This window comes from Rhinoderma darwinii, chromosome 3, assembly GCF_050947455.1.
Source record: "Rhinoderma darwinii isolate aRhiDar2 chromosome 3, aRhiDar2.hap1, whole genome shotgun sequence".
Lineage (NCBI taxonomy): Eukaryota > Metazoa > Chordata > Amphibia > Anura > Rhinodermatidae > Rhinoderma > Rhinoderma darwinii.
Genome location: NC_134689.1, coordinates 401,247,812 through 401,263,033, shown reverse-complemented (window position 1 = coordinate 401,263,033; position 15,222 = coordinate 401,247,812). Strand labels below are relative to the sequence as shown.

Below are 15,222 nucleotides of genomic sequence, written 5' to 3'. Positions count from 1 at the left end.
TGGAGAAATTCCGCAATGAGTCCGCAACAAGTCCGCTACACGTCCGCAACAACCATTGTATGCTACGGACACCAAATTCCGCTCCGCAGCCTATGCTACGCAGCGGAATTGTCCGCAACGTGTAAACGAACCCAACCACAAAGCTGTGGATTTCCACTGCAGACTGTCCGCAGCGGAATTCCAGAGCAATTCCGCTACGTTTGGTCATGCCCTTATAGTAGTTATATTCTTGTACATAGTGGCAGTATTATAGTATGTTCACACACAAACTCAAAAACGTCTGAAAATACGGAGCTGTTTTCAAGGGAAAACAGTTCTGCTTCCGATCTTTCGGACGTTTACGGCCCAAAAAACGTCAGAAAATAAGCTGTGTGAACATACCCTTAGAGTATATACAGTGAAGGAAATAAGTATTTGATCCCTTGCTTATTTTGTAAGTTTGCCCACTGTCAAAGTCATGAACAGTCTAGAATTTTTAGGCTAGGGTAATTTTACCAGTGAGAGATAGATTATATATTTAAAAAAAACCTGAAAATCACAGTCAAAATTATATATATTTATTTGCATTGTGCACAGAGAAATAAGTATTTGATCCCTTTGGCAAACAAGACTTAATACTTGGTGGCAAAACCCTTGTTGGCAAGCACAGCAGTCAGACGTTTTTTGTAGTTGATGATGAGGTTTGCACACATGTTAGATGGAATTTTGGCCCACTCCTCTTTGCAGATCATGTGTAAATCATTAAGATTTCGAGGCTGTTGCTTGGCAACTCGGATCTTCAGCTCTCTCCATAAATTTTCGAAGGTATTAAGGTCTGGAAACTGGCTAGGCCACTCCATGACCTTAATGTGCTTCTTTTTGAGCCACTCTTTGTTGCCTTGCCTGTATGTTTCGGGTCATTGTCGTGCTGGAAGACCCAGCCACGAGCCATTTTTAATGTCCTGGTGGAGGGAAGGAGGTTGTCACTCAGGATTTGACGGTACATGGCTCCATCCATTCTCCCATTGATGCGGTGAAGTAGTCCTGTGCCCTTAGCAGAGAAACACCCCCAAAACATAATGTTTCCACCTCCATGCTTGACAGTGGGGACGGTGTTCTTTGGGTCATAGGCAGCATTTCTCTTCCTCCAAACACGGCCAGTTGAGTTAATGCCAAAGAGCTCAATTTTAGTCTCATCTGACCACAGCACCTTCTCCCAATCACTCTCAGAATCATCCAGATGTTCATTTGCAAACTTCAGACGGGCCTGTACATGTGCCTTCTTGAGCAAGGGGACCATGCGGGCACTGCAGGATTTTAATCCATTACGGTGTAATGTGTTACCAATGGTTTTCTTGGTGACTGTGGTCCCAGCTGCCTTGAGATCATTAACAAGTTCCCCCCGTGTAGTTTTCGGCTGAGCTCTCACCTTCCTCAGGATCAAGGATACCCCACGAGGTGAGATTTTGCATGGAGACCCAGATCGATGTCGATTGACAGTCATTTTGTATGTCTTCCATTTTCTTACTATTGCACCAACAGTTGTCTCCTTCTCACCCAGCGTCTTACTTATGGTTTTGTAGCCCATTCCAGCCTTGTGCAGGTCTATGATCTTGTCCCTGACATCCTTAGAAAGCTCTTTGGTCTTGCCCATGTTGTAGAGGTTAGAGTCAGACTGATTAATTGAGTCTGTGGACAGGAGTCTTTTATACAGGTGACCATGTAAGAGCTGTCTATAATGCAGGCCCCAAGTTGATTTGGAGCGTGTAACTGGTCTGGAGGAGGCTGAACTCTAAGGGTATGTTCACACGGCGGGGGTCCGTAACGGCTGAAATTACGGGGATGTTTCAGCCTGAAAACATCCCCGTAATTTCAGCCGTACCGGCATGTGCAGGCGCTTGAACGCCGCGTCAAATACGGACGTAATTAGCGCTGCTATTCATTGGAGTCAATGAATAGCGGCTCCAATTACGGCCAAAGAAGTGACAGGTCACTTCTTCTACGCGGGCGTCTATTTACGCGCCGTCATTTGACAGCGGCGCGTAAATATACGCCTCGTGTGAACAGACAAACGTCCGCCCATTGCTTTCAATGGGCAGATGTTTGTCAACGCTATTGAGGCGCTATTTTCGGGCGTAATTCGGGGCAAAAACGCCCGATTTACGTCCGTAAATAGGCCGTGTGAACATACCCTTAATGGTTGGTAGGGGATCAAATACTTATTTCTCTGTGCACAATGCAAATAAATAGAGATCATTTTGACTATATAAAAAAAAAAACTGAAAATCACATAATCTATCTCTCACTGGTAAAATTAACCTAGCCTAAAAATTCTAGACTGTTCATGACTTTGACAGTGGGCAAACTTACAAAATCAGCAAGGGATCAAATACTTATTTCCTTCACTGTACATATTTGTCAGCTAACACAATTGACTGCATAAATCAGGGGGTGACAATCAGACTGCAGAATATTAAATGTAGTGTAAAGATAATTTGGGCTCAGCCTAGAGATATGATCGCAGTGAGAATCAGATAATAGAGTAAGCATTTTATTCCATCATTGCTTTCGACATTATTGTTACCAGAACTGCTCTTTATAGTCGTCCGGTATTCCCGGTATCCATAGCCACAATAACACCGGGGACAAAGTCCTCAGCAACCACTGTTGTCCGGACTGCAGTCAGTGTAATGTTGTGAAGCCACAATTCCCTTCCTTTTAAAATCCATAAAACGGAGATTTCCTTTGACAAACAATTGACTCATTTGCACAGGTCACTGGTGCTTTGCTGTTAGTACATGATCCTGGCTGCCAACTTCAACCAGAGATGGTCAAAACTGATCACTGTCAAGCAATTCCGCTGGTAGAAGTTACGGAAACATCCTGGGAAAAACGAATACACTGTTTTATGCTAAAAAAGGAGCAATTTTTACAAATACCATTTTATGTCTACAGCTCCTATACGGACCTATGTGTCTCCATGGTAACAGACAAACAAACCCTGCGTCATCTGTTCTTGCAGTCATACCCTCTTCTATCTGTCCACTACTTCTTGGAACCAAATGTACATTAGCAAATAGGGGACAGATGAAAGGGAGTATGACTGCAGGTTCGCACTACACGGGGTTTGTTTGTAGTCTTGTTACCATGGAAACACATAGGTTTGCTTAAGAGCTATAGGCACAAAATGGTAGGAAATATTTAATCAAGACTGTTTGCAAAGCTGCTTCATTTTTCATATTCGGTGCATTGGCGCAATGAAAATATGGTTACAAAAATGGACACCGAAGCTTTGAGAAATCTCATGATCTTGATTTCATGACCATAAAAATGTAATATAGTGGTGATTTTTTTCTATTTTTCGCATCCATGGCTAAATATGAATAGGATGGATTTGCTTTTACGATCAGACAGGTCAGAACTGCTGCAGAGAATTAGGGGCCCCTGATTTTAGCCGGAGTGCAGTCCAAATCCCATTAATTTCTATGCAGAGACAAAGCATGCGTGGGATATAGGGCTCCTTGGTCTCTGTAAGGCCCCACGACCGTAAAAATCGCCCGTGATTACGGGCCCATTCATCTCGATGGCTGACGGACACTTTCCCGTATATTTACGGGAAGGTGGCTGTGCTGTAGAAACTTTCCGTAAAAAATAGGACATATCCTATTTTTTTATTTTACGGACCGTGCTTCAATACTTTATAATGGGAGCACGGCCCGTAAATGTGGACGGCTGTCTGCGGCAGTCCATGCCCATAAATACGGGTCGTAATTATGGGCACGGTCGTGTGCATGGGGCCTATTGGTCAGGTCACAAAAGGTCACACCCCACTTAGGCGATAGTCACACGACAGTGAAAAAAAATGTCCATTAAAAACTGATCAACGGTCAGTATTTCATGGCCGTTTTGCATCAGTGTCTCTAAATGTTCATCCATTTCCAGTCAGTCTGTCCGTTTTTAATGACCTTTGACATCCATTTTGCATCAGTTTTTCATGGTCGTTAAAAAAAAACTGATGAAGTTCATTGGTCAGGCTTTTTTTGTCCCAACCCCCTGAAAACACGCCTCCCTGCCTAGGATGCCGCACGCCTCCCTGCATAGGATGCCGCACGCCTCCCTGCATAGGATGCCGCACGCCTCCCTGCATAGGATGCCGCACGCCTCCCTGCATTGGATGCCGCACGCCTCCCTGCATTGGATGCCGCACGCCTCCCTGTATATGTGCCACACAGCCTCCCTGTATATGCCACACAGCCTCCCTGTATATGCCACACAGCCTCCCTGTATATGCCACACAGCCTCCCTGTATATGCCACACAGCCTCCCTGTATATGCCACACAGCCTCCCTGTATATGCCACACAGCCTCCCTGTATATGCCACACAGCCTCCCTGTATATGCCACACAGCCTCCCTGTATATGCCACACAGCCTCCCTGTATATGCCACACAGCCTCGATCTAGATGATGCAACACAGCCCAAAATGAAGGCCCTACATACTCACCGATGCAGCGCTGTCTTCTTCAGGTAAGGTCTCTCGTCTTCACGCGATCTGCAAAGATGAGAGATCACACCTGAAGAGGTCGGCGCTACATGGGTAAGTGTCATCGAGCTGCCGATAGCCAGCAAGGGAACTATTAATTCCCTTGCCAATCCCCATGTCACAGATTCGTTTTTAACGGTTGTTACATGTATTCACAGCCGTTAAAAACTGATCCATTGACTTCTATGGGGGCCGTCAGGCCGTGAAAACGGACAAAAATAGGACATGTCCTATTTGTTGACGGGCCATTAAAAAAACGGCCGTGTAAATACACCCATAGACCTGTCGTGTGAATAAGGCCTTAATGTGATTACCTGTCTGACTGCAGGTGGCACCACTCCATTGAGACAATTATTACCGTATTTGCGAATACCGTTCCATATATGCAGATAAGTTGCGGATGACTAGGGATGCATATTTACGGATGGATGAAAATACAGTTGTGTGAATGGGGCCTTATGGACATTGCATCATGCGACCTCCATTCATAGGAACACAATTATAAGAGTGACGGTCATATGACAGGAAGACAGTCATTGAATTGTCCGACCTTAGTATAAGGTGTGCATCTCCCATGAATGCCAAAAAAATATTCAAAATAAATGCAAAAATAAGGAAGAGCAACATAAAATTACAAGAAGGATTATGCATTTTGGATGGAGTTTTACGTGTATATGACCTGGATTCTGAATGTCCAGATGAATCTTGAAATTTAACAAATCAGCGAATTCTCTTTTGTGCTTCAAGTTGTCACAGCACCTCCCCTCTAAATTTCAGGAGTATAATATTAATATTACAAATAATGCTAATCCTCTACATAAACATATGTAAAGCGTATAGAAATAAAACTGAAAATCACATTCCAGCAGCCAGTAGCCCCAATGTTCCTGTCTGCAGGTTCTCTGAGGAGGTTTCTGAACATTTAGTCACCAAAAAAATCCAGTGTAAAATCTAAAAATCTAAACAGAAAACAGTGATGGAGAGGAGAGGAGGGGGATGCAGCTGCAGTTGCTGCTCAATTTGTCTGTGGGACTGCATGCTGCGAGAGGGGAGGAGGAGCAGCAAAAGGGAGACATTTTATGTTTCCTCATAACAAACGAAGTGTCACACGTGGTGCTGAATTAAAAATACAAGTTTGTTTTTATTCATAATAAATTCATACAATTATTAACATATTTCATTTTCATTATCTATGGTTTGTATATTAAAAAAAAAATCTCATTAAAATACTTAAAGTGCAACCGTTGCCTGGGCACAGTGGAGGCGGCAGCCGTTTTGTGGCTTGTATGAATATTCATGAGCCAATCCCTTCCAGGAATACTAGTGCAGGCCTACAAAATGGCTGCACCCACCGTGTGCAGGTGACCTATACACTTATATACAATAGATTATTTTAATTCGTGATTGGGTAGTCATAGCCCATGTTACACTGATGCTATTGCCGAGAATTTACTAGAAACGTTTTCTTTTCCGGTGACCTATATTACACACAGTCTCCATTTTCTGTGTCCACTCTGCATTTCAACCAACAAAGATGAATGTTGCACTTGGGTGATTTTTTCGTTAGCATAGTACCCCGTCTCTCACATGACCACACAGCACTGACAACTCTTCTTTTTCACAGGTGGGCTCTTATCCCGTGTATCTGCCGTGTTAGATCCATGAGGACGCGATTCGGCATCAGTCTCTGGTGGTTTATGCATGAGGGGCTGGCTTTCTGCAGGAGGGTTTGCTTCCGTTGTACCAGGCTGGTGGTACTCGCTTGATGGTGCCTGTTGAGAAGATGCATGTCCCGGGGTAGATATGACTACAACCTGGGATATCTGAACGGGACCTACTAGGTCCTTACATGGCAGTGATACGCTGAGATCTGGGTCATTACATTGCAGTTTTGTACTCTGTTCCTGGTCGGTTGACAACAGTACTAGGCTTTGGTGTACCGGAAATGAGGTTGACTCCAAATCTTGGCCTTTATCATGACTTCTCAATACAGGCACAAGTTCTGCAGTTTCCACTTGGCATTTCGGAAGTGCAGCTTCTTCATTTTTGTCTTCATTTACAACTGCTACTGTAACCTCTTCATTCTGATCTTGAATAACGGATCCTGAAGTTGGCTTCTCATCTAGACCTTGGCTATTGTAGTCACTCTCCAATGGTTCATCTTGGTCTGCATATTGTTTATCCATAACTGAAGATGGTTTCTTTTCACTCTCATGTAGGTCACTTTTGTCAAGGAGTGTTACCTTCACCAAGTTATACGGATTGTCCAAATCATGCCTTATGTCTTCATTTGATCGACTTAGTTTTGAGACATCCACCTGTTCTAGTTCCTTAGTGAGATGTTCCACATTATCCTCCTCAATCTCCAGTCTTTTGTCTAGACATTCAGAATTCTGGTTAAATTGATCTTGGTCTCTATAAACATGTTCCTGTTTAAGACTTTCATCTTTTACCTCCGGATTTTGGCCCAGATTATCTGCCACGTCATCCTGAGGTCCTAAACTATCATTTACATTCCGACTTTCTTTTTCTTGTATTTCCTCGTCTTGTTCTGTTTCATTTATCTGGTCCACAAGCTCAAGCTTCGGATTTGGAGAGGTTTGGTCTTCATTCTTGTCCATCTGGTCATTTCCTGAAACTTTAATGCCTCGAGGAGCTGGTATGGACTGTCCTACCACCACATCCTTACTTGGTGTAGGATCTTTTTGTGATAGCTCATCAACTTCTTGCTGTTTTTCATCTTCCCCATTAGCCTGTAAGTCTTCTTCTTGTATGGCTTTGTGTTCTTTTTGAATGTCTTTCATGTCCGAGGTCGGGTCTTTCTGGTCAGAGATCTGTTGGCTTTGGTCCCCATTTACAAGTTGTCTCTGTAGGCTGGAACCCTAAAATTAATCAGAATCAAAACTATATTAGAACACCTCTAAGATATGAATTCTAGTTGGACAACAAATACGAGTTAGATTACTGGCCAAAAACATTCAAGAAATTAGTGGAGATACCTGGTTCTTCTTCAAGTTTTCAATTTTTAGTTCTGGGTTTTCCAAATAAACCAGCTGTAACTGGAGGCTGGAATAAAAACAGGACATGGTCACCAAAAACACTCCCTTCACAAGAGTTTATTTTATGGTCTGTTTCTACAGTCGTCATTGACTCACTTCTCCAGCTCATCTTCCAGGTTCTTTATCTTATCTTCTGTCTCACTTAGAGGATTGTCTACTTCTGCACCTGGAGCAGGGACCAGGCCATCCATTAACCATCGATCCCGCAGAGACTTCCTCTGAGCAAGGGCAAAGCAAGAAAAGAACCACATTAGTATTGTGTCTTCCCATAGGGTACTTACAATTAGAGAACCTTTTCATCATGGAGGAGGCCCTTAGATGGAGTTCTCCGAGAGTTCTAGATGTGCTTAAATGTCCTTTATCGTAAAATGCAGTCCATAAGCCGATCTAGGGGACTGACAATGGGCTTGCTTACATAGTTTGTACGGTTGAAAAAAGACACATGTCCATCAAGTTCAACCAAGGGATGGGAAAAGGGAGGGAAAAAAATTCTACACATAGGAGAGGATATTTTTTTGTTCTAGGAAATTATCCAACCCTTTTTTAAATCTCCTGTCCCTGCTGTGACGGCTCCTGCGGTAGACTATTCCATAGATTCACAGTTCTCACAGTAAAGAAGCCTTGTCGCCTCCGCAGGTTGAACCTTTTTTTCTCCAGACGGAGGGAGCGCCCCCTTGTTTTTTGAGGGGGTTTTACATGGAACAGGATTTCACCATATTTTTTGTATGTGCCATTAATATATTTATATAAGTTAATCATGTCCCCCCTTAGTTGTCTCTTTTCAAGGCTAAATAGGTTTAATTCTTTTAATCTTTCCTCATAACTTAGATTCTCCTTGCCCCTAATTAGCTTCGTTGTTCTTCTTTGTATTTTCATTCATGTGATACAGCCATTGCCCTGATCCGGAGTCCTGACAAGTGCGCGCGCAGTCAGCATGAGGTGATTGAAGGACCCCAGGGCTGTCTTACCATATTTCCTGTTGTTAGAGCATACTTAGGTATGTCCTAACAACTGCCTGTGTACTATCCGTATATAGATATATATGCCCATACATTAAAGTTTCAAAATAAAAAAAAAAGTAATGTTAAATTCCCAAATTTTTTTTTTACAATAAACATTAAAATAAATAAGTCTCAATACATAAAATATACACATTCGGTATTGGCGCGGTCGTAATAACCTGCACAACAATTTTTTTTCCGTCATTTATGATGTGTACGCTATAAAAAAATAAAATTAAAACTTCTTTCACTTATTAATGTGAGGCACGAGATGTGATGAATTAAACCTCCATGTGCCTCACATTAATAGAAATTAACCCCATCATGTACCTCACACATTAACCCAATGTTGTCCATTATGACTGAGGAACATGATGGGGTGAATTACTATTAGTGTGAGGCACATTCAAAATTCATGACGCCACGCGCCTCACATCAGTAAATGTAAGAACTTTTTTTTTAAATGTTTTATTTTGGTATCGTGACAACCCTAGCTCCGAGTAGTACGCAATCATCAGTAAGATTAAAGGCTATGTACGCTTGTAAATGCTTTTTTTATTTTAATAAAATCAATGTTTTAGGTGATTCTTTTTAGGCGATTCAAAAAAAAAAATTTAATTGACATTAAAAATTTGGTTTACTTTTTCCAATACAACAACTTCTATGTATCCTCCATACAGGGTCGGAAGAAGCGCTGGTTAGCGTGAAACAGGCTGTAACCTTAAGGAGATCACACGGGGGATGTACGCTGCTTAATACCACGCAGCGTATCCGCCCTGTGCATTACAGAGAATTCCGGGGGAAAAACCACACCAAACTGTGGTGCAGCTTTTCGGCCAGAATGTCCGCTGACGTTTCATCCCAGGAGACTGCTGCAGCCAAGAATTCCATTGTGGAAAATCCGCAGTATTTTTACGCAACGTGTGAACTGACCCGATGATTTTTTTTTCCTGAGTTTGCTTGTTTTGCGGCGGAATCGCTGCGAGCCTGCAGCAATAAATGCAACAACTGCTATTTGTTGTGGGTTTTACCTCCCCATTGAGTTTAATGGGGAAAACCCACAACAAATAAGCAGCGATTACACAAATACAATTGACACGCTGCGGAATAAAACTCTGCACCGCAGGTCAATTTCTGAGCGTTTTTTCCGCTCAGATTTGTTTCATCTCATGCACCGGGCTGCTACTGTATTTCCTGCGGGTTTTCTGCAACAAATTCCGTTGTGGAAAAACCGCAGAATTTACACAACTCCTGAACTAACCCTAAACAAACGGTCTGCTTTGTCCTCCCTCAGAAGCCCTTTTTAACCTTTTGCATGCATGCGTAAATAAAGTTGTTTTTTCTACTGGACGGGCGAGTGTCGCTTTTTCATCTCGATCACTACAATTTATCCTCTATTCATAGAAGCTGTATCATTCGCTATCAGACGATTCCGTCAGTTCATCTGAACTTGCAGCTCGGCTGAGAGCAGTTCTGTGTATGTCTAACACACAGGTTCACCAGAATATCGATCACATCTAAGTTGATTAACTAGATTATATTAGTCCTGTGTGTTGGAGACACACAGGACCGGCACTTGGCCGAGCCATAAGTTCAGCTGAACTGACGGAATCGTCTCATAGCGAAGAATACAGCTTCTATGTATAGAGTATAAATAGAAACTGCATAGGGGAAAAAAAATTAAAACATTTTAATACAAGTCAATTTAATTTTTTTTTAGAATCACCTAAAACATTAAAAAAAAAACAGCTTTCAAAAATGTACAAAGCCCTAAAGGGGTCGGGTGACAGGAGGTGCAACCAGTGGCAGATTAAGAAGACCATGGGCCCTGGGCTGTAACCCAAACTTGGGCCCCCCTTTTCCACCACCACCCTGCCGCGCCGTAACTATTGCTAACACTACCTAAACACTAGTACACAAAGTAGGCACATTATGCACAAAGTACGCACATTATGCACAAAGTACACAAAGTAGGTACATTATGCACAAAGTACGCACAGTACACAAAGTACCACATTATGCACAAAGTACGCACAGTACACAAAGTACCACATTATGCACAAAGTACGCACATTATGCACAAAGTACACAAAGTAGGCACATTATGCACAAAGTACGCACATTATGCACAAAGTAGGCACATTATGCACAAAGTACGCACAGTACACAAAGTACCACATTATGCACAAAGTACGCACATTATGCACAAAGTACGCACAGTACAAAGTACGCACATTATGCACAAAGTACGCACAGTACAAAGTACGCACAGTACACAAAGTACACACATTATGCACAAAGTAGGCACATTATACACAAAGTACGCACATTATACACAAAGTATGCATAGTACACAAAGTACACACGAGTATGCACATTATACACAAAGTACGCCTTGTAAACACATGAATATGGACATTAAACACACATGAATATGGACATTAAACACACATGCACTTACCTTTTATGTCTTCACTGCAGCTCTTCTCCTGCTCACAGCACAGAGCCCGCCGACAGTCTCCCCTCCCCCATGTCCCGACAGCTAGCAGCAGAGGAGAGATGTTTAGAGCAGGGAAGGGGGGCTGGAGGGGGAGCTTCTAAAGCAGCATAGACCACGGCTGCTAAGTAGAAGCGAAGCTCCCCTCGCCTGACAGGTGCGGTCCTGGCACCGGGGCTCCCTCTGGTGCTAGCGTCGCCACTGGGCATGAGGGGGTTCGGGCGGTCATGGGCCCCCTGGGAGCCTTGGGCCCCGGGCGACCGCCCGAAACGCCCTAATGATAATCCGCCACTGGGTGCAACAGAGTCTAATATAGAATTCCCGGAATACTAAGAATGTAGGAAGAAGCGATTTCACTCTTACCTTGAGTTGCTGCAGCTTGAGTTTTTGCAGTTCCAGCTCCCTCTCTATCCTGTCCACCTCGCCCAGGATCCTGCGCTTTTCCTACCACAGCAATAGAAAGCAAGAGATGAGTGACTCCTATTATTAGGCCACGTTCACACGTTGCGGAATTGCTGTTGAGTTCCGCTGCGGACTGTCCACAGTGGAATTCTGTCCAGACATTTTTTACATTTGTTTGTATACATTTTTAGGAAACTTAGTTCAGATCTTGCCAAAAATAACGGTGCGGAAATTAGGATGTGGTGCAGAATTTCCCCTCCGCAGCAGCTCATGACGTTGCGGAGAAGAAGCGGAATTTCACTGCGTATTTCAGCCTTTGCAATGCAAAAACTGAAATCTGTGACAAGTCCGCTGTGATATCTGCAACGTCTGAATTACCTGTCAAATATGCAAATGTTGCTGCAGATTCGTTGCGTAATTGCCCCGAATCTGCACCAACATTTGCAGCGGAAAAATTCTGCCACGTCTGAACGTGGCCTTAGAGTGTCATCTCTGTGGGGGAGTTTGCTCCAATACCTTGTATTCTATAAATGCAATAAACTAAAGCGTAAGAGTCAGAGAGCAAGAATGTCTAAAATATCAAAATTTTAATTGTAGACCACCTGGATCTCACTGTAGAGTGCAAGCTCTGCAGACCAGAATGACTTAATATCTACTAGTTATAATATATGGTAATTGAGCTTCTTGTAATATTAGAATGTAAGCTCCTCAGGGAAGAATCATTTCAGACTGATAGCTCCCAGAGGCCTATAGAAATGAAGGTGCCCCTATCAAAGTGCCCCCCCCCAACTTGTTATTTTTGAGACAACCACATCCCTATAAGAACAGTACCACACCACCACATAAAACAGCGCCCCCTCCTGTATGTTCACCCATTACACGTCCATGGCCAGCTTCACTGTACAGTTACATATTTAAAGTAAGCGGATTTCTTGTGCTGCTTCTATGTATCCTGGACATTAGAGTGTCAGCTCTGCAGGATAGTGACCAACTTCTTCGGATGACTTTATGCACCCTACATTATTACTCAGCTGGATATAGTCTGTGCTATCTCAGTATTAGAGTGTCAGCTCTGCAGACCAGGTTACATTTCCCTCCTTTTCTATACTGTACCGGTGAATATCTGCGCAGTAGATTGTAAGCTCTTTAGGACAGGATTGACATATTCACTTACAGTGATTCCATGTAAGCGCTGGCTGTAGATCTGAGTCTCCCCCATCTTGATGCTGCAGAGGAAGCAGAAAATGACCCATTAACATAACAAAGCTTCACCACTTCCTGGCAGAGATGTTACCAATACCCATTTTCCTGCCACACACAGACACTAAGTAATACAGAAGAAAGCTGCACATAATAATACTCCATCTGTGCTGGAGAGTGTATGGACACCCATGCTACTCCCTCCTCTCCTGCCAGTAAGTGAAATGGGTGTCATTTGCCAGGATGGTTGTTAGGTAACACACTCCATAGCAACAGAACATTGCCTAACAACAAGCCAGAGGAAAGGCCCAGACTGGCACCTAGGAGAGAGTGGGAATTTGTTTGCGCTGCGAGAGACTTTGTCTGATGTTGTCCGAGTGGAAGAGACGTACAGGTCGTGCGTAGGTCAGGGGCCAAAAATCTGGAGCTGACCTGTCAGATGCCACCTGCTGTCCACCGTCACTGACGGGATCTGCCCAGTTTCATAAAGTGCAGGTATGTGACCCACTTAGTTCCCGTAAGAGAATGCACAGGCTCCAATTATTCTGCCCTCCCAACCCAAAGACCTAAATATATTGAATGGATCTATGAGGGTGCAATAAGATCAGATCATCCCCCCATATACCCCAAGAAGCACCAGGGCCGATATTGACATCACCAGTGGGCAGCTTTCTCTGGAAAACTGGTACCCAACAGGGATGATCCATGTACCCCAGAAGACTTCACACAAATGCGGGTTTGCCAATGTTCATCTCTCCTGGATCTGTCCTACACATCTTATGGCATAGAGGCAATCACTGCCAGATCAATGCCCAAGAGTAATGGGCAAACCAGAGCGGAATCCAAAAACTTTGATTGGTTGAAGGACATTTTCAGGTGAACATGAGACCTTCTGACAATCCATGTTGGAAAGGGATGATGGGCTCACAGAGACCGACCATCAGTCAGGTGATGGGTGCCAGGGGGCACTCTGCATCGACCAGAGTATTTAGATACAGGGAGTGGGCAGTAAACAGAATATTTTGCCCCATTTAAAGGAAAGTCTAGAGTCTTCTGTATGATCTAGGACAGTCATACATCTGTTCCAGAGTATGGGACGTCTCCGCAAGAACTTATACTATTGTCTGTAGGATGATTAATAATATAGCGTCACCAATCATGAAGATTTCAGGCTCTCTATTTTTGTAATGAACGAGTCCTATAAATAAAACGGTCACCAGTCAATCCAGTAACATACCAGCAACCCCAGTAATAATGGATCAACCGGTTTAACTATGTCATTGATTCATCTATTATCTGAAACTTATGAGATGGAGAATCAATTACCCGTCCTGTCCTGGAGGCAAGAGGAACATATAATGCAAAATTAATTACATGATTGTCAAGTCATGAACACCACCCACCAGTACATCTTCATCTCACACGTCATAAACTAGTACCAGGAAATTATAGGGTTAAGAAGAAACCAGGGCCGCACTGAACTGTAGATTTTTGATGGTAATAGCAAGTCATCAGGATCCCCCTGTTTAAATCTATATATTTGCCCACAGGGGGCAGTATTATAGTAGTTATATTCTTGTATATAGGGGGCAGTATTATAGTAGTTATATTCTTGTACATAGGAGGCAGTATTATAGTAGTTATATTCTTGTATATAGGGGCAGTATTATAGTAGTTATATTCTTGTATATAGGGGCAGTATTATAGTAGTTATATTCTTGTACATAGGGGCAGTATTATAGAAGATATATTCTTGTATATAGGAGCAGTATTATAGTAGTTATATTCTTGTATATAGGAGCAGTATTATAGTAGTTATATTCTTGTATATAGGGGCAGTATTATAGTAGTTATATTCTTGTATATAGGAGCAGTATTATAGTAGTTATATTCTTGTACATAGGGGCAGTATTATAGTAGTTATATTCTTGTATATAACAGCATTATAGTAGTTATATTCTTGTACATAGGGGTAGTATTATAGTAGTTATATTCTTGTATATAAGAGCAGTGTTATATTCTTGTATATGGGGCAGTATTATAGTAGTTATATTCTTGTATATAGGGGGCGGTATTATAGTAGTTATATTCTTGTATATATGGGCATTATTATAGTAGTTATATTTCTGTACATAGGGGGCAGTATTAGGAGTTTTAGGTGTCTGATTTTAGTAATTGGAGCTTATAGATCCACATTGATGATATCTGTTGACATATGCACATAACACGCCAGAAGATGATTTGGGTGGAATTTCCCGTTAGGCCCTCCTTTTCTATAGATCTTAACAGAATATCTCTCTGATATCTCTCGGAGACCCTGAGCTAAACAACAAGCACTCCCAACATTATCATTTCCTTCTCTAGACTCCATCATCTTCATCTATCCTCTATTACTTTGCACTATAAAGCTGCTCACACAGTGTAATTATAATCCGGCTATGGACATTAGACTTTCGGCCCATCAATTTCAATAGGATCTACCGACAATCTCATGTCTATATTGACAGTGCAACTATCTGTCCCCAAACATCTCCACACGGA

The 15,222-nt window shown here is 42.6% G+C and overlaps 1 protein-coding gene across 4 annotated transcripts in view; it reads right to left on the bottom strand.

Moving 5' to 3' along the window:
• Positions 1-5,638: 5,638 nt before the first annotated feature.
• The window catches only part of PALM3 (paralemmin 3), a 43,523-nt gene continuing 33,939 nt past the window's right edge, over positions 5,639-15,222 (bottom strand). For 2 of the 4 annotated variants that reach the window (XM_075855492.1, XM_075855493.1), the window contains exons 2-6: positions 12,656-12,707; positions 11,443-11,523; positions 7,678-7,799; positions 7,522-7,588; positions 5,639-7,404 (exon numbers count right to left, since the gene is read on the bottom strand). In XM_075855492.1, the coding sequence (XP_075711607.1) occupies positions 6,106-7,404; positions 7,522-7,588; positions 7,678-7,799; positions 11,443-11,523; positions 12,656-12,707 (1,621 nt within the window). In that variant the 3' untranslated portion in view covers positions 5,639-6,105. The remainder of the gene's footprint in view (positions 7,405-7,521; positions 7,589-7,677; positions 7,800-11,442; positions 11,524-12,655; positions 12,708-15,222) is intronic. The other 2 variants (XM_075855494.1, XM_075855495.1) reach the window with 1 other exon arrangement.